Consider the following 21183-nt stretch of genomic DNA (forward strand, 5'->3'; position numbering starts at 1 on the left):
TAGGGCTCACGAATTAAGAGTGTATTTGTGTGTCAGCAGGAGCGCGGGGCTGACAGGGGAAGCGGGCGCGCTCCCTCCCTCAGCTGTGGGCCCGAGCCTCACCTGGCGCCTTTCACAAGCCCTTAAGTGCTGGCTGACGGGTTGGGCCGTCGAAGGACGGGCAGCCTCTTGAAGCGGGGTTCTGGGGGGGCAGCCGCCGTCCCGCCGGGGAAGGGGGACCCGCGGGCGGGAGGGAGGCAGGCCCGGGGCGGTGTGTGGAAACCGGCCTTTCGAGAGACCACCCTCGCTGTTTCCAATGGCCGCTGCGCTGTTGGATTCAGTGTAAACAGCACCTCCAACAATGGCCCGCGGTGAATCGCTGGGACAGGAGAGCGGGCCCGGCCGGCGGTGGTTTAGGGGATTAGCTCCGCTGGTGGTGTCGGTGGAAATTGGCCTAGAGTAGCCGAGGGGTTTCCCAGCTGCCGGTGAGAGTTCTAAACGCTGTGGAGGCTGCTAAGGACGCCGTGTGTTTCGCTGTTCCTGCGGCACAGGCGCTCAGCGGGATGGGGTGCACCTCGGCAGCGGGAATGAAAGAAAAACCGCTGTGTGCTCCACTTGGCTAATGCAAGCCAGTGGTTTTAGGTTAAATACCGTGGCGTGGGTCCTAGACCAGGTAACAGCTCCACCTCAAGCTGTTTGAGTGCAGGGTTGTGTTACAGGATTAGAGCTGAACACCTATCAGACAGCTTGGTAAGAGGTGTTACTTAAGGAGATAAATCTTTGACCAATAATTGTACAAACTTGTATTGCTGTAGGAAGCGGCTGTGTATGTGGAGTGGTTTCACTGATGTTTTGGGTGCTGGACTGACTTTTCCATTAAAAAAATGAAAACAAACTCTTTATTTGTTTACCACAAGACCATTATTATTTAATAGTACTTGAAAATGTGTAACAGATGGATTTCCACCACCCCCCCATCTAAAATGAATAAGCTAATTTAGGAAGAAGATGGTCTTTGGGAACACCAGGGGAAATTTTAGAGTACAAGTGAGATCTAAAGTGTTCCAATGGAAAGATGTGCAGGGATGTCGCCTCTGTGGGTGGGAGGTCGATGTGTGGGATTTTGTTAGCTGCTGCTCTTAGATGTTGCTCTCAGTCTTTGAGGTTTCTGCATTTTACTAGTAAGTAGCAAAGAAAAAAATGGTGTGTCGTTTGTATTTTGGTTAAGTGTTAGAATGAAAAGTTTGGGATCTTTTATGATGTATAAATGGTGAGATTAATTGTGTATGTAAGAGTTCTTGGTTTGTTTTATGTTCGTATTTTTGTGTAATGCAAAATATCTTTAGTGTTTCTCTTATACAGATAAACTGTAATGGTGTGAGTTTTAAAGAATGAATGTAAAACTGTATGCTAAAAAGCATCCTTCCTTAATATAGTTATGCATTTGAAAAGCTAGAAATCTTAAAAAAATGCGATAGATGTGGAGGATAGTACTTGAAATACATGTATTTAATATATATGAATTTAAAATTTTGATAGCGCTGTAAAGTTGCTTTAAAAAGGTACTAAAGATTATTTCTTGCTGCAGTAAGTAAATGTAAAATGTTTGTAAGAAGTCATCACCTTAGATGACAAAAAGCATGTAGGTGTTGAACAGGATTTAAGCGAGAAGAAATGAGCTGATATATTTCAATGTGCTTATGCTGATTTAAATACTATTTTGCAGTGAGTTCCTCTAGCAGAAAAACTGCAGCAGTTGTTGCTGTAGTACCTTATTTTGAAGTAGTACCTCATTGAGTTGAAAATATCTTTTTCTCTCTGCCCCAATTTTAAAAATCAAAACCAAACAAACCCCTTGATAGTGCTAATGAATGCTTAGCTGTTTGAATTCATTGGGTCTTTCTTAATTGCTCTTAGTTCCCTTTACAATTTTCTCCTCTGTAGTAAGAAAAAAACCCAATAGTAGTGTGTTAAATTTGAGTTCAGTTTGCTGAGTGTGTAAAGTGCGAGCAGCGGAAATAAATGCAAACTTCCTGTAGTGTTCTGTTGTGGGCCTTGGCCTTGAACCAGGGGTGACCATCACTAGGAGTTAGGTGTTCGTTCTGCATTACTGTTCGGTCTTTGGCTGTTCTGCTGAGACTGTGAGTAACAGGTTTGTCTGGTAAGTGGATTAAGAAGTTTGATGCTTGTAGGCAAAACTCTAGTTTGAGACATGAAGTTAATAAAAATGTTCAGATAAAGGAAGTTTTGCCACAAGGAGTAATTAATAAGCTTTTCATATGGGTCACTTAAAATTTGTGTAAAAGAAATGATCAGTTTCAGGATAAGCGTGTAAATAAAGGGATGTGCATTTTAGAGCATTATTGAAATCTTATTTTATTATTTTAAAATATTATTTGATTAAGTTAATTTGACAATGCAGTTATAATTATGGCATTGAAAGCTGTATTCTGTTTGTGTTACAGCCGAGTTCAGACGTGCCATCTAGACTGCGATATTGTGCTAACCCAATGACTAGTCTAGCAAAGAGTTCATGATGTATTTTAGGAAAATCTCAGTGAAATAAATCACTGGAACTGGGTTTTTACTTTCTTAACTAAATTGATGAAATGGTGTTTTGCACATTGAAGATCAGTTCCATTGAAACAAATGGAGAGACTGGGGGATTCCTTTGAATTTGGGGAAAAGCTGTAGTAAAATCTACCAAAATTCATTGAGTACAATTTGAAACTTGTTTTTTTTGTAAGGTGAGATATTGGATCATCTGGAAAAATAATTAGTTTAATTATGCCCTTTAGACAATAAAGAAAATGTATTTTAAAAGTTGTTTTTCCTCCTAAAAACAGGAAGGAAAATGACCTCCTTGAGCTCGTGAAGATACTGCACTAGTATTTACTGTTTTGTACTAGCAAAAGGGGATAGTGATACTAGCTAATGATGTTGAGTTGCATAGTTAAATCCTGTGACCCTGTGCTGTTTATTACAAGCTCTAAGCAGCTTTTGAGTCTGGCTCAGACGAAGGCATGGGTGAACTCCAGTTCAGCTGTGAATACTGTCACTTGTTCATAGGTGGACAGTTTTCAAGCTTGCTTGTTTGATATTGCTAGAGGGAAAAATACTGAATGTTTGATTCACCTATAAAAGAACATTAGATAAGAAATAATAGTTCATTGTTTTTCTGTAATTTACTTTCTAGTACTCTGGTGTATCCTGAAACTTATAAGTACCTATGGTTTCTTATTTTATGGAAAACAGAAAAGTAAAATTCTTGAGAGAAGACACAATGGATTCTGCCATGACTATTCCTTGTGTGTACTGAGTGTGTGGAAAAAATTTCAGGTATTTAACTCTCTTGATCCAGAGCATAAGTAGTTTGCTCTGTTTTCCCTCTGGTCCTAGAAGCACTGGTGTGTGCTTAGCTAATTTAAATGACTAATAGAACTACTCCAAGTAGTAAAATCAAGTATATTCATCATGTATACAAAATTAGTCCCAGGTGTAGTATTGTAGTCAAGCTTAGAAATGAGATTTGCTTCATTGTCATTTGAATTGGTGGGAATTCTGAAATATTTGAAGGGAACTGATGAGAGTCTTAATTTTTAAACAGTTTCTTAATTGAACAAGTGGGCACTAGATGAAGTTAATGGCAAGTATATTGATTTTTTTTTTTTTAATCCCTAATAAATCTTTCTTTGTATAACAGGTGGCTAGCCTCAAAAATTATCTAGTGAAAGAGTGTCCGATCTATGTGGATTTTAAAATCATATATTATAATCACATAGATATAAGGATGGTCACAGTTGGGTTTGGATATGGAGAGTTTGTTGCAACCTCAGAAAGGAAACCCGCAATCCTCCATACGCTGTATAACTTCCTGTGAGCGTTGGGTGATACAGTAGGTTTCTTTTGAAGCAGTAAATACTGGATGCTGCCTCTTCAGATACTGTACGTGGTAGGAAAGCTGGCCCTAGAGCATGTGGGCAGATCAGTCCCAGACAGATCTGTGCAATGTAAATTATATACACTTGTGCAGATAGATGTTTTGAACCTGACAGAACTTATATAAAGAGCAGACACTAGAAATAATAATGACCAGTAGAATAGAAATCAGGGTGTCAGTACAATACATAGTCGTCATAAAAATCCATGAATAATAAGCATATGTTTCTGTCATGTAGCAGTGGGTTTACTTTGTAGTAGCTGTGTATACATTGGAAATGTGAACATTTATTCTAATCCCACAGTTTTCTTCTGTTTGAATTCCATTGAACTTGTTGATCAGAGCATCTTGTCAGCAAAAATTGCAGAATTCAGAATTGCTCTAGTAGTTTAATTCAGCTGGGTTCCTTGGAGACTGTGTGCTTTCCTGAACCAATCTGCTTTTTTTTTTTTTCCCCTGAAGACCTAGGTATAACGTTTTGCTCCAAGTATGTTCAGATGATTTCCTCTTTAAATGAGCTGTATTTCTGAGAGTGTTTTGGCTCGTGTTAAATAATTGGAAAGCAGAGTTTTATGTGAAATAGGAATTCTTCTGTAAGAAAAAAACTGAGGCTTGGTACCTCTCAGTAACAGAGGACTTTTTAATATAAAACTTGATTTATAATGGGTATTAATGTAGTTTAGAGCCAAAGTTCATTGTGCTGGGTCTCAGATTAAGAGATTATTTAGGGAAGAGTGTTTGGAGTATAAAACTGGTAAAGTAAGAGTGAGGGTAGAGCTGAAGCTTAATTATCCTGATTAAGGTACAGCCACTTTAATCATGAAGAAATTATTATGTCGGAGATTGTGGAATTATATATACACATAATTTAACCCACTGGCAGTTTCAGAGTGCATTATGAAATTATACGGACTTTCCTTTAAGATGTGCAAAAGCTTTGTACTGATTGGGATGACATATTGGGAAGGACTGTATTGGTTTTTTTTTATTAAACCAGAATACTGAAGAGAGGGATTATATGCTACTTTATATATGCATTTCTTAATCTTCAAAGTGTGTCAGTGGGAGAGGGTATTCCTGTTCTTCCCATTTGACAAACAGGGGGAACCGGTGCTATAAATGAAACTAGTCCTGGTTTGCTGTTTTTTAATATGGAGGCACCATGTAAGTTCTCTGCCTGTTGAAGCATAACCTGGAGTGCCCAGATTAGAGTCTTGTAGGCACCGTTTCAAATAGTGCCTATTTGACTTGTCATTGTGCCTTCAAGTTATTACCAGTTCTGTGCTTTCTTTACTGATTTAAATACCTAATACTGGGTCTGCCAAGTCAGAAACTGGCTTCTTGTCTTCAGTGGATGTCACTCTCAGCACATATGCTGGTTTGAGAGACTACTACTTGCATGTGAGAAGCAGTATTGGCTCAATTTCCATGTAGTTAAGTATGATCACAGTTGCTGTATGATTTATGTGAACAAAGCGTGCATGATTCTAGGAGCGCTTGGTTGGGAAAGTTGTAAACCCAGAGCAGGAATATCAGCTACTTTAGTGCAACTCTTTCTGTGGATTTGGTTGCTCTGTGTGTTCCTGTATCCATTGCTGAAATGAGAAAATTTGTGCTGCAGCCAGGTTATTTCACTGCCTTTGTTTTAAGGATGAAGGATTAAAAAAGAAAAAAAAGGCAGCGAAGTTATCCCAAAGTTTATTCCTTCTCTTCACAGTCTTACTTTTTTGCCTGTAATCTGTAATCATGTGCATGTTACTGGGTTAGGTGACTGTAAGACTTGGTGGGGCAAATTTTAAAAGTATGGTAATATTTGGTTAAAAATCTCAAGCTGCAAATGCAAAAAAAAAGATTTAGAAAAGAGTAGGTTTGCATGGGAAAGTCTGTAGTTGATCGGTCTGCACCAGTATGTTCACAAGTAAGGTAAAGTTGAAGTTTTTCCCAAAGCTACTAGTCTGATTTAGATGTGTGGGACCCAGTAACTACAGTGAGAAAAACGTACCTTGGTAACTTTGAAACAGACCCAAGAATTTGCTGTTTTAAAGCAATACAGTTTGGGATTTTCTGTCATTGTTAAAATTTCAGTTTCTTTTAATGGGGCTGATTTTCCTTTTGAATGTGTCTGTCAGTTTGTGGTGTGCAATTTTGTCAGCTGAGCCCTCTTAACTCTCTCATAGTGTGTGTGGTTAGTCCACTTCAAATTGCCAAGTAAAATGTGTTAAAAGCCAAGGATTTATGACAGTTGAAATGAATTAAATTTCAAAGCTTGAATTTACAGCTCTATATGCAAGTGTTGCTCTTGACTTCATTAGGTACAACTTAAGATTTTTCTGTAAGCAGTTTCCAGTAATGTACAGATACTTTTCCTTTGAAGAACAGCTCTAAAAAGAAATCGTTATTGGTATAGTATATTTTACACTGTAACATCTCTTGCTGACTCTGGGATTTTTTTTTTTTTTTTTTCCCATTACTCTTTGTCTTTCAAGTTGGATTTGAAGATTATGGACCAGACTGTGAGAGCATGAGGATAACAGCGTTCTTGGATATTCCTGGACAGGATAATTTAACTCCGCTGGCCCGTCTAGAGAAATATGCCTTCAGTGATAACATATTTAACAGGTAAGGGTACAACAGCTACACTTGATGATGACTGAGTCTGATAGCATTGTGGATGTTAAGGTGTCACGACTTCTGTTATTATTCTCCTAAGCACGTGCCTAATATTATTTCTGTTTGAATAACTTCTGTATAACATTTCCATAAAAAGAGGTTTTCATTCTTGATTATCTGAATAAGATCTCTTGACTCCATCTTTGTCTTGTTGGGATGTGGAGAAACTGTGTAACTGGTATGTCTGAATGTTCAGAGAAGAGCTTGATCTTTTTTAAGGTGCCCACTTAGATTTGATAAGTTCCCCTTGCATTCCATGTACATGTCGTTGGCAGGATATTAAGGCAATTAATATATTGTTTACTCCACAGGCAAATTATTGCCAGAGGTCTTTTGGATGTCTTTCGAGATTTCAGTAATAATGAAGAAGACTTCCTGACTGTAATGGAAATAGTGGTCAGGCTCTCTGAAGACGCAGGTTTGAAAGTTTTTTTAAATTTTTGTAACTTACTTTACATAAGCTGCAATATAGAAGGCAATAACTTTCGATTTTGAGAAGGCAATGAGTGAACTAAAACTAAATCATCTAACAGCAATATATCAGTAAAAACAAGATTTTTTTTTTTCCCCTCTGTTTTTCAAGTATTTTGTATGGTAGGTGTATAAATGAAAGGGTCTTATTTACTGTAAAGCCCGAAGTAATATTTTTCAAGGAATTCATTACATCTGAACGTGTGGTGTATGTGGCACAGAACAGTCGTGTGTTTTAATACTTCATGTGCATACATTCATGGTGACTGGGTTTTCTGGCTAGTGCTCTTATTTTATCTGATTTATTAGAGAACTGATCACAAGTCTCTGGACTGTGATGATGTGTATAAGGCTGTTCTGTTTTATTCAGCTTTCCTTTAAGAACAGGCAATCTGAGTGGTGATATTTCTTGTGTTTTGAGTATTTTGATTTTCCTGTTATGAAAACATTAAACAAAAAAAAAGATACTTTTTGCTTAAGATACCTGATCTTAATTTCGTGTTTACTGATGTGGTTTTTACTTTGTTTTTATTACTAGAACCAACTGTACGTACAGAGCTGATGGAACAAATACCTCCTATTGCTATTTTTCTGCAAGAAAGTCGACCAAAATTCCCAACAGCATTTTTCGAGTACCTTATGCCCATAGTAGTGAGATACCTCACAGATGTTAACAATCAGGTAGGAAAAACAGACTACATGAGTTGAATCTTTGAAAAATTCTGTGTGGTTCAGTGAATTTCAGGCATAAGGAAGAGAGAATAGAAAATCCATGTTGATTGATATCTAGCTTTTACATAGTGCTTTGTGTTTATTGGTGTCAGCATGCTTTGCTAGGGAGGTGTGAGTGGTTTTTATACTTCCCTTAGTAGATAGTGGGAAACTTACAGGATTTGCCTAGCAGCATCTTGATATGGTCTGTTACAGGAGTCATGACTTACAAGTCCTGTCTTCTACTTCATCTTTTGGCTTCTCAGAATTTGATGAAATGTCATCAAATGATTATATTAAACTAATATTTATTACTAATTCCTTATGATGTTAAAACTGAGAGATTTTTTGTTTGTTTTTTTTTTTTTAACTCATACCTGTGTGTTCATTGAAAACATGCCTTTTGTGATTCTTCTATCAGTAAATGTTTTTGCAGTGACGTACTTTTTTTGGTTTCTTTGTTCATATTAATAGGTTAGAAAGGCAGGTCAAGAAGCACTGCTTATACTGCTAGAACAAGATCTTGTTGCACAGAGTGACATTGAAAATAAGGTGTGTCCAATTCTGTTGGACCTCTCTGCTCCTGACAGTGATGATGAGTACAAGGTGGAAGCTGTAAATGTAAGTTAATTTGGAAGAAATCTTATACCTTTACTTTTTCTTTCTTTTTTAATTGCTTTTATTGTCTGTCTTTTAGCAGTGCTACTATAAAGGTCTTTTAGAATATAACAACTTTGTGTGAGATTTTCATAAGCATAAAACCCAGAAAATAAAAATTGTACTTGCATTCTTAGTGTCCTGAGAGCTTTACATTAAGCATTGAACTTAAACTTTCTATACCATTGCTATTTCAGCTTGTTTTATTTCTTCTCTATTTGTTAGTCGCTCTGTTGCAAATTGAGAACCTGCTGTTGTGATACAGTTGAAGCTTAAGTGTGCTAAGCTGTTAAGCCTTGAATCTGTAGGTTTCTTAGTCATTTGTAGTGTTGAGCACCATTGAAACAATGTGAATTTTCAAATAATTTGAGCAGCCAGAACTTGATGCACCATACTGAGGCTAAAATCATCTTAACTGAGTTCAAAAAGAAACCAGTGTTGTCCTGAGTACTGTTGTACTGACTACTATTTACTAATGCCTTTGGCGAAGTGTAGAGGTACTTTGGGTAAGCTTTCTCTAGGTCCTATACCTTTTGTGCGATGCAGAAATCTAGGCTTCTGTTTCAGTGAAGTGCTGGAGGAATCTGTTGGAAATAGTGCTGCTTGAGAATTGAGCTATACGGTGCAGTAATGGGGAACAAGAATGTTATCATATGCTTAAAAATGTGAAGTATCACATCTTCAAACTCAGTAGAAGTTGTTTTCCCAAAATGATGAGGGACTTTTCCCTATAGATGATTGATTATGTATTGAGCACTTGAATTGAGTATTAACAAGAACTACCACTCCTTTTCATTTATAACAGTAATTAAGATGAGGTCCAGGAATGGTGCTGACATTAAATAAAATAGGCAATCAAGCCTTTTGTGTTTATTGATTAACATAACTTGATTTTTTAGTTTAACACAACAAATCTTTAATTTTTATTCTGAATTTTTGAAAAGATCAGGTTTAGAGAGACTGTCTTTATACATCAGGATGCTAAATGATTGTCAAAATGGTACCCAGGTAAAAAGAGTAAAAACAAGGCTGCCAAAAACCAGCTGCATCTTGAAATTAAGATCGCTGTGTTCCCCAGCAATTTCTTTACATATGCTCTACTAGGTTTCACAGTAGTGTTGTGCAAGTATGAATGATGACCTGATCTTAATTCTTAAGTATTTTGGAAAAAAAAAAAAAAATTCCTGTTCACTTTCAAGAAGCCAGTTGACTCCACAGAAGAATGCTGGTGTGTAATTACATTTCAGTATGGATATCTGACACTTGATGTGTAAAATAGTTTTACCAGCTAGATTTTCCTCTTCTTTGTTTGGGAGTTGGATATTTCTTAGGCAGTTTTCCAGGGCAACATCTGAGCACCAGATGCCTTTTAGGAGTTTGAAAATTTGTAGGAAAGTCCTTGAATGGTGTCTTCCTTAGCTCTTCTTTAGCATCCTATTACGAAGGCAGATGTTTCTACGAATAAAGCTTATTTTTGTGGAGGCCGAAAGCTTCAATAATTTTTGAGAAATAAAAGTAGAAAGATGAGTACTGTTAATCTGACAACACTTGTGTAAGCATTAAACTCCTGGTGCTGCAAGCAGAACAGTTGAGTAGAAAAGTGTGTGGGAGCCCCTTCCTTTTTCCTATTGCAAATGTAAGAATTACAGCAAGTTATCCCAGAAAGTGGGAGCTGAAAGGAAGCATACAATCCAAAGCATTGATTTTCACAGCAGAAACATGGTTTGTAATGGTAGTTGAAATTGATAGTTCCTCAGAGAAAGCTAAATTAATGAGCACGTTACTAACTTTAATTATGCTGCAATGTTAACTCCTAACATTTCTGAGGATGATTCCTGTACAGTGTGCATTAGGTCACATCTATAACTAGTTTGTCTTACTCTCCCTTTTCTCTCCTGTTGTATGGCAAACCTAATTTATCATGTTTTCTGAGCCTTGAAAGAGCTGTGACTGTGCTTGTTTTTAAGTATCTGAACAGTCCTGTTAAAGCCAAGGGGCTTACTTGCATGCTTAAGCTTGAGATATTTCTACTATGCTTAAAGATTGTGATTTTGTGTGCTGGCTAGTGCCCTGGAACTTCTGTCTTCTCTGTACAAAATACCAGTGTATGGCACATTGTAAAACACCTTGAAGATGTATTTATTAATAAAAGTCTATTTAACCAGATAAAAAGGACAATGAATTGTGTGCAGAAATATTATGTTCAGGCACAGTGGTGTAGAATGATTTTAAGTAAAAACTGTAGTTGTGCTTCACGTAAAATGGGTGTATGACAATACAAATAATGTGTAGCAGTTAAATCTGTTTGATGGTAGCTGCTCTCTTGCACTTGGAGGTAATTTTTAGGAGGAATATTTGGCCATGCTTACAAGCTTTATAATTTTGTTCTCCTTACTCATATTCTGTTCTTGATTTTTAGATAATCTGTAAAATGGCTTCCATGTTGAACAGAACAACAGTTGAGCACATGCTGCTTCCTCGCTTCTGTGAGCTGTGCAGTGATGGGAAATTGTTTCAAGTGCGAAAGGTTGGTGTGTTTACAACCCTAAACCACTTAATGAATTTGTATGTTGCTGTTCAAATACCTTCCTGAATAATTTAGTTATAACTTTAGCTGATGAACTTCGAAAGAGTCTGGAAGAGCACTTTTAATTTACTGACATGGTTACAGTTACTGTAGTTCAGTAAAGAAACAGATACCAGTGCTTGGTGAATAGCTTTGGTTTAGCAGTTCAACTGATCTTGCACATTTAATAGTTTTGCACAACCTTTTTTTTTTTAAGTCACCATGCTTGGTTACAGATGCAAACGAGTTACCTGATCTCCACCATCTTATTCCAAAACCAGAAATTCAAAAGTAATAGATATTTGAGACATCTTTCATTTTAAAATAAATAAATAAATAAATTGGTATTATTGAAAGGAGAAATCCAAAAAGTGTAAAACTTATTTTAATTCATGATCGAGTACAAAAGGAAACTTGTAGCATAAGAAGTCTTAAAATATTTGAGTAGATTTTGAGGGTCATGCAGAGCTTCAGCTTGGTCCTTAACATGAGCAGCACTTGTTGGAATTTGAGCTGCATTATAGCCTTCTGACTAAGCATATAGAATGAATAAATCGTATACTAACACAGTCCTATCTTAATTGTTTTCAGATTTTGGCGACATCTTTTTCCAACATGAGGGAATGTCCCTTTTGCCTTAATTATATAATTTGTAATGTACTGTAAATGGCACTAACTTGAGACCTTGATTAAACTTTGCTTCAGCAAAGTACTTAAGCCAGTCTCAGCCATAGCAAAGATAGTTTTGTCAGTACACCTAAGTCCTGACCCTCGTATCGGATTTTAGTCTGCTTTGGTTTTGACAGCTGCTGTTCAATGTAATTTAAACTTTCAAGTAGGCTTATTGTCCCTTCTAGTGATTACTGAAGTAGATGATGCTCTTCATGCAGAAACCGTTATTACTATTGATTTCAAAGGCATGTGGCTTATGGAAGCTTGCTCTAATGAGTCTTTGTTCAGGATGAGTTAATATTACAGGATGTAGTTACATGGCTGAAATTTGAATAGTCAAACATGTGCTGTTGTTACATGGGATAAATAATGCATGGTGAAGTTGATAATAAAACTAATGCACTTGAAAGAGCCAGAATGTTATTAATGACTTTTTTATTTCTTAGATTTGTGCAGCTAATTTTGGTGACGTTTGTAATGCAGTTGGGCAAGAAGCCACAGAAAGACTGCTGGTATGTAAAAATCGAAATCCATTTGCAAGACTTGTATTTCTCAGATCAAAAGGTTTAATAATGAGCTCTTTTACTGTCTTCTCTGTAAATTAATCAATGTGCATGCATTTTTTTTTAAATTGATTTGGCTAAGGATTTGGTTGCGATTACGTTGCAAAACTGGGAATAAATAGAAAAGAGAAGATCTTGTTTTGCAGAACATTTTTGAAAATGTAATTGACAGCATATATATACACACACACACACATGCTTTAGGATTACTGACTCTTCCCCCCCCTCGAACTAGATGATCAGTCAAGTTACAATTTCAGGAAAAATAGGCCATTAATAATTCTTTCTATTCTTTCCTAGCACATATAGTTATATATAAAATCTCAATGAAGTAAATGGGAGACAGATAGGTTTTTCCAATTTCTTCAGTTAATATGTTTTTAACCTGTCCCCGCTTCTTCTACTTTTCACTTATTTTATCCTCTCTTGTGTTATCATTGTCTCCAGTTTCCAAACAAATACCTTGATAGTAAGTTGCTGCAGTCTCTGTTTAGTCTTTAATTAGTCTTAGTTTTGCTTATTTTTGGCAGATTCCCAAGTTCTTTGAACTCTGTTCTGATAGTGTTTGGGGAATGAGAAAAGCTTGTGCTGAATGCTTTATGGCAGTGTCTTACACCACATCCCCAGAAGTTCGCAGAAGCAAACTATCCCCGCTGTTTATCAGTCTTATTAGTGACACTTGCAGATGGGTAAGTAACTCACTCTATAATTTATGCATCTTCCCGGGCAGATCATGCACAAATAGTGGACAAGTCAGAAGTGTGCTGTAAAAGTTCTCTAAATTTGCAGAGATTAGAGTCTAACCTACTAAAATCTAGTCTCTTCTGATAAGATATGTCTTATTTTTTCTCACTCTCTTATGACTTAGAATTTCTATCAACAGGTTTTTTTTTATAAGTGTAAACACACTTCTGAGAATAGGTTGCTTGTGTTAAAGGTATTAGTTGAAGAAGACAGTGATGTCCTTCCAGTTCACAACTTTTAAAAAATTTCCTTGCTATGATGGTAATACATGCGTAATATTCTAACACCCTTTGCTTAGCTGTCACTTATTTGGTAATTGATAATTGGTTATATTTGGTATTAAATGAAGCTGTTATAGTAAGAACCAATTGGTTCTTACTGTAAAAAATTGAACCAAATTTTTGTTTTTCAGCATTAACTCTGAGAGTTGTGTGAATCCTGACTGTTGTCTTTATACTATGACAGGTTCGTCAGGCTGCTTTTCAGTCTCTTGGCCCGTTTATTTCTACCTTTGCAAACCCTTCCAGTGCTGGTCTTTACATTCGAGAAGATGGAACGCTGAGTATCCGTCCATCAACGCAAGATGTGAATTCCAATTCCTGTCAGCCAAGCAACAATATAACTTTAATGTCCTCCAGTACAAATACTGCATTGTCCAGGTAAAATCATGGGAAAGATGTGGCGTAGCGGAAGGGAGAAGAAAAAAGATAATTTTTTGTTGCTCTTCAGGGCTAAAAATCTCAACTTGAGAATATAATTCCAGAAAAGATATGAAGAGTGAGATCACACATGTGTCTATTTGAGTGTAGCCACTTTATTGAAAAATTCGGTTTTATGGCTTCACAGGAGGGTAAAGGGAAAACTGGCGAAGTAAAGCATGGTGGTAACATAAATTCTGTCTTTCTGCAGAGAAAATAAACTTCTGTAGTTGATGCTGTCTTTTATGAAGTATTTCACTGAAAACTACTGTTACAGAGTACTGGAAATTTTATTTGGATAACTGTGTGTGTCTGTTACCAGTTCAGAACAACCAATGGAAGTCAAATCAGAATCATCGACTGAGGAGACTTCAGCTGAAGTTAATACAAAGGTCTCAGTTGAGAACCTAAAAGATACACGGGAAGAAAGTTCAGATTGTTGTACCAGTCGTGGAGAAGATGTGTCTCGATTGTCTCATGGTGACAAAGTTGCTGCTGGTGTCATAGAAGTCACTAAGGACAGCAGTTTTCCTGGAACAAACTCAAGGCTACAGTCTGCTGAGGACGTATTTAATACTTTCCTATACTGGCGCCCTCCTCTGCCTGATATAAGTCAGGATCTGGAGTTGCTTCAGTTCAAGAGTGAAAAGCACAAAGATAGCTGCTCTGTGCCGTGTAATAACTGTGTTGCTAGTAGTGAAATAAAAAAAGTTCTAGAAAGCTTACAAGAGCACATAGATGATCCAGATGTTCAAGGTGAGACTCTGTAACAGTAAAATCATGTTTTCTCTGAGCAGGTTTTCTCCTGGTCTTTACAAAACCCTTGACTGCTTTTTAATTGGCCTGTTATTCATAAGGTGATGAGACGACTTTGAGTAGTAAATTATAGTAGAAGGTTATTCAACAGCCTTTTTCACAAGACTAGAGTTATTTCTAGGACAGTTGGGGAAGTGTTCCTAGCTCCTGTTTGCATGAAATAAATTGGATCTAACTACAAAAGGGAAAAAAGCTTGTTGAAATTTTTTAAAACTGTGTTTCATTTTAAATACTGTAACTAAGTACTGTGGTTTTGGGGACAGAGCTACCTGTTATCAGCTGACTTCAGTTAGTATTTGGTTGAGTGAGAATGGCCTGAATTTCAAGTCATCTTTCCTTAGCCTCCTCTTACAAGCCTGCTGATGAACATGCTGAAGTGATGATAGCCTGACAGTCGGATGCATTTGTGTTTCCTGGGCCAAAACCCTCTTGACAAGCCCATCATCCATAGTCAGCTCAGTTTCTTGTTCAACTGAGTCTCTTGAGTGCTCCAGTGAATTAACAGTTTTCATCTGCCTGTTCATTCATTTCTTCTCTGCATGCAAAGTCACATCTGCAGGAACTGCAGCATCATTTGGATTCCTTGCTGTAGGAGTAGTGAGTAGAAAGCTGACTGGTAGCGTGGCATGTTCAGGTCGCTCCCCATGACCATTCAGAAAGGTACCAGGAAAATAAAAAATTCTTCACATGTGAGAGGCAAAGGATCAGAAAGGGAAAGATTTAAAAGAGGAAGAGGTGAAAAAATTAAAAACAGTAAAGGAAAAAGTGGAAATGGAAATGAATGGACGAAAGGAGGAAAAAAGTGTAAATGAGTTTTGGAAAGAAAAGGCAGAGAGTAAAAGCAGAAGGAAAACAGCAAAAAACCATTATGTGGAACTAAGACAAATAGAGAGATGTTAGCTTGACAGCTATGCAGTGAGAAATGAGGGGTTTGGAGAAGCATGGGAGAAAACAGTGAAGAAGATTTTGTCCCCCCACCCCCACCCAGCAATGACTTTAGCAGAACAGTCTTGCTTCCTTTCTCAGAGTAAGGAGACGTGGATGTTAGTTCCTGTTTTCCTCCTGCTCTAACTGCTAAAACACTCATAATTATGCCTGTAATCCCGTTCCCGTTATTTCCAAAGTATTCTTCACCTTTAAAATATGCTCTAATGTTTTGTCTTAAGACTGTACTCGCTGGAGGTTTGTGCAGATGTAGCGATCTCAAAGTTTCTGCGTTCTGAACTCTTAGTAACTTCATGTTCTTAGCAGGAAGGTTGCATAATGTGCAAATGCAGCTTGTCCTGACTTTACTGGTGATACAGTGGTAAACCCAACCTTTTGTTTTCTATCTCCTTGGGCAAAATGGTTCAGAGATGGTTTGACTAACTCCCTCCCTGGATAAAGTTTTTCTCAGAAATGTTTTAAATGCACATTGATGCCTTTTCCAGGCAGTTGAATCAATTTAAGTGTATAACAAAAGAATTTGTATTAAAATATTTGACAGTATGAAGAATGGGAGGTGAGCCAGTGTGCTGTGATGCCTCGTTACAGGGAATTATTAGAAATATCTTCCAGCAGTAGAAAATAGTAGGCTAATATTGCTGAAAATGTTAATACATCCAAATCATTGCTCTTAATTTATGTGAAGGTTTTGTGGTAGAGTAATGGGCCTTTCCTTACTAAGAGCAAATGTTTGCTAATGTACCATTTCTGTGCAGCTCAGACTGGGCTTCGTTTTAGCTCTTCAGATTTAACTACAAGTGTAATGCTTTTAAGTGCAGAAGGGAGACTAAAACAGTCTTCTTTTGCTTTATACAGCTCAGGTCCAAGTATTGTCCGCTGCTCTCAGAGCTGCTCAGTTTGATTCTGTTGGTGACTATGAGACAAAAAAAATGGAAGAAAGCAGTGGCAAACTTCAGAACAAAAGTATTTCAGATGAAACAGCTGGTTCAGATGCTACCTGCAACCAGGTGGAGGAGGACAGTGTTTCATCCCCTGCCTCCCAGGATATCAGTGACCAGTCTACCACCAGTATACTGAAAAGCACAGTAAGTACCCATTGTGCTTCATGTCTGAAGTGAATTCTTACCTGCGTAAGTGCTCTGTGTGTTCATGTAGTCCCTGGCATAATTGACGCACTTCTGATCTAAAGCCTTTGAACATTACACCATAACTATCATGTGCTACTTATTTTAATTAAAAAAACTTTTGAGAGCTATTATTTCTGTTTGCACACAAATTACTTAAGAGTTAAAAGTTTTGCGGTAGTCTTGCAGGTTTTTTTCAGATTAAATGTACCGAGTACAGTCTCACCTCTTCCTGTAATGAATCTAAAATTAGCGTTTATCTCCAGACAGAAGACTGAATCAGGTGGCGAGACATACACAGTTCCTGGTTACTATTTCTTGATTATAATGTACAGATAGGAGTAAAAAGAATTTTTTGTACAGTATTTAATGTTGCTGGAGCTAATTGTGAAATATAAAGAAAAACTCTTTGTGTCTGTGAACAGAAATGGCACATAAAACCTGTACAAACAAAAATGTAAAATATGGTGTGAACTTTCGAGCTTTGTACGGTTTTGGTCTTTTAAACCTTTTAATTCTTCCAAAGTGTTCTGTTGATATTTGGGGAGAGGTGTATGCTTCATAATTTGATAGGCTTGGCAGTTTCCAGCAGTATGTTCTAAAATAAGGAAAGCTTTTATCATGGTATTCACTTGGAGCAATTGCTAAGCTGTCTTGTTTAATATAATTTGAATTCATGCCAAGAATAAAAGCTATTTAAGAGTATAGTAAAAGTAACAATCCAAAACCTGTATGAATGTTGAGTTTATTGTGTTAAATTAGATTGCTTTTTTTAGAAGTGAATCTAACTACTGTTCCCCTTGTTGCTGCTAGGGTCTTAATAGTGTGTGTCTAAGTGTACAACTCTGGCTTTTTGTACTTGTATAAACACACTGAATAAGGCTTTGCCTGTACAAGGCGTTGTCTGTAAAAGGCTATTCTGTATCTGAATTGCATTGTTCTGTAGTGTGATGCTTTGGAATATCCCAAACAGCAGTAAGTCTAATTAATTTCACTAGCTAGTACGTCCTTTTACAGGACTCAGAGGAGCAACACAGAGGAACCACTGTGTTTTTAAAGAAAGAGCAAGAGAATAATCCACCATTTGAAGATGACAAGTCAAAATTACAGGTGATTAAAATAGCATCTAACTGCTTTAGTGGAGTACCGGATACAGTTGATTTTATCCTTAATACAGTGATAGCTTTTGCAGTTGATCAGTTGCAGAATGTGAAGAAATGCTCTAGGCATTTAAGGAGAACTCTATTTTGAATCTGAAAGCTAGAAAAATTCTGTTGCCTTTTTGGTGCCTTAGAGGCAATCTGTGCAACCGAGGTATGCACTGACTATACTGTTTGGTCACTGCGTTTACTGTTTGTCTTCAGCAAAGAAGTTTTCGGTTTTGTTTGCTGCAACACATTGATAAAGTAATAATTACAGTTCATTGCTGACTGCTTGATCCTAATGAGAGAACAAATAACTATAGGGGTCATTTACGCTTTGTAAAGCCAGCGCACAAAAGGAGCGTCTTGCCACTGTGTGTGTTTTGCTGCCAGCTGCTTGGTAGCAAGAGAATACTGTAACACGACAGGTGTATTTTCTTTCTGATGTTAAATTAAAGTGTGTATTGCTGATGTACTGTCTCTTAATCTATAGGATATCATACCTCAGCCTTTATTAGACCAGTACTTGTCAATGACCGACCCAGCTCGAGCCCAGACTGTTGATACTGAAATAGCCAAGCACTGTGCGTATAGTCTTCCTGGGGTGGCCTTAACGCTGGGCAGGCAGAACTGGCACTGCCTGAAAGATACATACGAGACGCTGGCCTCAGATGTACAGGTAAAAAAAAAGGTTTTTTTCATGATAAATCAGAATTTTGAGTAGCTTTTCTGTTCGATTTGGTGCACTGAAGTTATAACATCGTATACTTTCTGACAAGGGATTAAATGTGCACTAAAAATATAAAAGTCAAGATTTAAATCAGACTTCGTAAATATGATCAGCACTTTCTACTGCTGTGTAACTAGCCCTGTTTCTTCTACTTTATCAGTACTCAGGTATAGTTTTAAAGCTTCTTTATTTTGGTTATGGTGCCTAATCTAGTTCACTTTGTAAACTGTTTGCAGTGGAAGGTACGTCGGACGCTAGCTTTCTCCATACATGAACTGGCAGTTATTCTGGGGGATCAGCTAACAGCCGCTGATCTGGTGCCCATTTTCAATGGATTCTTGAAAGATCTGGATGAAGTGCGTATTGGTGTTCTTAAACATCTGTATGACTTTCTAAAGGTAGGAAAGTAATTTAATTTCTCAAGATAATTTTTTTTTTTCTGACTCCATTATATTAAGAGAGTTTTTTAATGAGATGTACAGGTATCAATATCTAATTACATGTTTAGTTTTGTGCAATACTGCCATTTTGTGTGTGTATTTATTGCTTTTTTAAGGTCCCTCACTTCTGTCTCCATCCCAACGAACTATCAAAACTGAAAACCCTTTGTAAATGTGGTTGCAAATGTTCCTAGCTGTTGTAAAGGAATTAGTATTTTGTGCAGTCCTGGAAAGTTGGACCATTAGCAATTTACGTTTGGGGCTGGGAGAGAAGAGAACAGATCCTGGTGGGCTGCTGCATGATAAACACAAATCCTTAGTTTTTGGTTGCTCAGTCTTAAGTCCAGAGAAGGTGCTTTGACGGGTATCCTTGCAGAAGCGATGACCTAAAGTACACTCAGTCTTGTGTGTCCAGGCACTTCGCTGGTTGTGCACAATTTTTGGTGAGCATCTTGTGAATGATCACTTGCTCTCAAGTAGGAAAATATGCATAGATGCAAACAAAGTAATACACCAGAGAACTGTAAATACTGAATTTTATCGGTTTTATACTAGTAATGTTTTTTTTCCTTTAGTTACTTCATGCAGACAAAAGGCGAGAGTATCTTTACCAACTTCAAGAATTTGTGGTGACTGATAACAGCAGGAACTGGAGGTTTCGTTACGAGCTGGCAGAGTATGTAATTTTGTTAACTTCTGATTTTTAATCTACATTATTAACTTGGAAATAGATAATTACATTCAGAAGTTATCATTCTTTATTAAGGAACTGAACTTAAAAGCCACTGGCTGTTGGGGTTTTGTTTGTTTGGTTTGGGGGGAGGGGGGGTGGGGTGGTTGGCAAGTTGTGTTGTAATCAAGTGTGACTGAAACTGTTATACCAAAATGGAGATCTGGTTTGCTGGCAGCTTATGAAATATGACAATCTGATAGATACTATTCAGTGAGGTTTAGGACTTTATTCAGTTCCAGACTGCCTTGTAAAAATCAGTGAAATGTGTGTATGTAGTCATTTTTCTAATGTGTATGAAAGAAAAACTAGTTCTTAATAGTTTATTCATTTGGTATTTCCGAATACACCATGACGGAGTGTATAATGAGAGAGAGTAACATCCCACAATTCTTTTTCTACAAGCCCTGTTGATATTTGAAGCACCCAAAGAATGTTTGTAGGCATAGTTTGCAGCTAAAATCTGACCTTCGTGTTTATCTCGTGGCTTTGTCTGGACGATTGAGGATTTACTCTCCCTTTTATAGTTTGGCACAACAAGCTAAATCTCATGGTGGTGCGAGAATGTTGTACGGCAGTTCCCTGACATCTAGTGGAGAGCTGTCACTTCGTGGTTGGTTTGTGCACGGCTGCTGGTAACGTACCGGCAGTGGTGCGGCTAGAATGAATTCTGTGCAGTTCTGAGCTATAAACCATTTTCTGAAACGTAGATTTCTACACTGAAGTAAATATTTCATTTTTACTCTGCAAGAACGTACAGGATATTGGTTTGAAGTTGCAAAGAAACTTCTCGTTGTACTTCTGTTTGTAGCTTTTGTTATTATTTGGGATAATTTTGATCCGTTGGTATATCTAGTTTGGATAAAAGTTTCTCTTGGACTCCTTGATGGATTAAAGCATGTACCTCTTTAATATGTGTGTGCACCTTTATAAAGTAAAGAGAAGAACAAACCATTCAAGTGCTTTGTAATAACCACGGTATTTTCGAGGCTCCAAATGATCCTTCCTTATGTCTAACAAACTGTATAATCGGAGCAGGTTAGTGTTGCACTTGCTACAGTTAATTGCTTTCTTTGTGTTTCAGGCAGCTGATCCTGATACTGGAACTCTACAATCCCAATGATGTCTATGACTACTTAAGACATATTGCACTAACTCTCTGCTCCGATAAAGTTTCAGAAGTTCGGTGGATCTCCTTCAGACTGGTAGGAGATTTAGTACACTTCCTGGCGGGAGAGGAGGAAAATGATCCTTGAGAGGGATACCTGAAATCACTTTGCTTTCTGTCAGACAAGTAGGGTGAATACAGACGTGTTTTGATAAACATGGTAAACAATATGGAAAAAAAGTGAAATGAAAACTTCATAAAATATTTTGAGTTGTCAGACTTCCACAGATACTAAAATCTTTCTCTGTTGGTTGTATGTAAATGAGAAGTGTATTTTCAACTGGATGAAAATCAGGATATAGAAGATTTGGGAGACCTTCCCTCAGTCTTGGAAGAAAAAAAAGTTACTGATCTTTCCTCCAAGTTGATTTAATTTGTTATGAACTTTATGATAATGCCGTCATCCCATAGATGTCC

General features: G+C 37.3%; 1 protein-coding gene across 5 annotated transcripts in view; it reads left to right on the forward strand.

Moving 5' to 3' along the window:
• The window catches only part of LOC137672279 (serine/threonine-protein phosphatase 4 regulatory subunit 1-like), a 51937-nt gene that overhangs the window by 903 nt on the left and 29851 nt on the right, over positions 1-21183 (forward strand). For 4 of the 5 annotated variants that reach the window (XR_011049557.1, XR_011049558.1, XM_068416397.1 and 1 more), the window contains 15 exons: positions 6406-6538; positions 6901-7007; positions 7599-7741; positions 8246-8392; positions 10848-10955; positions 12113-12178; positions 12760-12918; positions 13439-13632; positions 13994-14427; positions 16288-16517; positions 17574-17666; positions 18192-18377; positions 18665-18826; positions 19444-19544; positions 20683-20803. Coding sequence is in view for 2 of the 5 variants with exons in the window: in XM_068416397.1 (XP_068272498.1) it covers positions 6406-6538; positions 6901-7007; positions 7599-7741; positions 8246-8392; positions 10848-10955; positions 12113-12178; positions 12760-12918; positions 13439-13632; positions 13994-14427; positions 16288-16517; positions 17574-17666; positions 18192-18377; positions 18665-18826; positions 19444-19544; positions 20683-20803 (2384 nt within the window). In the remaining 3 variants the exon portion in view is untranslated. Of the gene's footprint in view, positions 1-6405; positions 6539-6900; positions 7008-7598; positions 7742-8245; positions 8393-10847; positions 10956-12112; positions 12179-12759; positions 12919-13438; positions 13633-13993; positions 14428-16287; positions 16518-17573; positions 17667-18191; positions 18378-18664; positions 18827-19443; positions 19545-20682; positions 20927-21183 lie in introns of all 5 variants that reach the window. The other variant, XR_011049559.1, reaches the window with a different exon arrangement.

Source organism: Nyctibius grandis, chromosome 19 (assembly GCF_013368605.1).
Source record: "Nyctibius grandis isolate bNycGra1 chromosome 19, bNycGra1.pri, whole genome shotgun sequence".
In the NCBI taxonomy this organism is placed as follows: domain Eukaryota; kingdom Metazoa; phylum Chordata; class Aves; order Nyctibiiformes; family Nyctibiidae; genus Nyctibius; species Nyctibius grandis.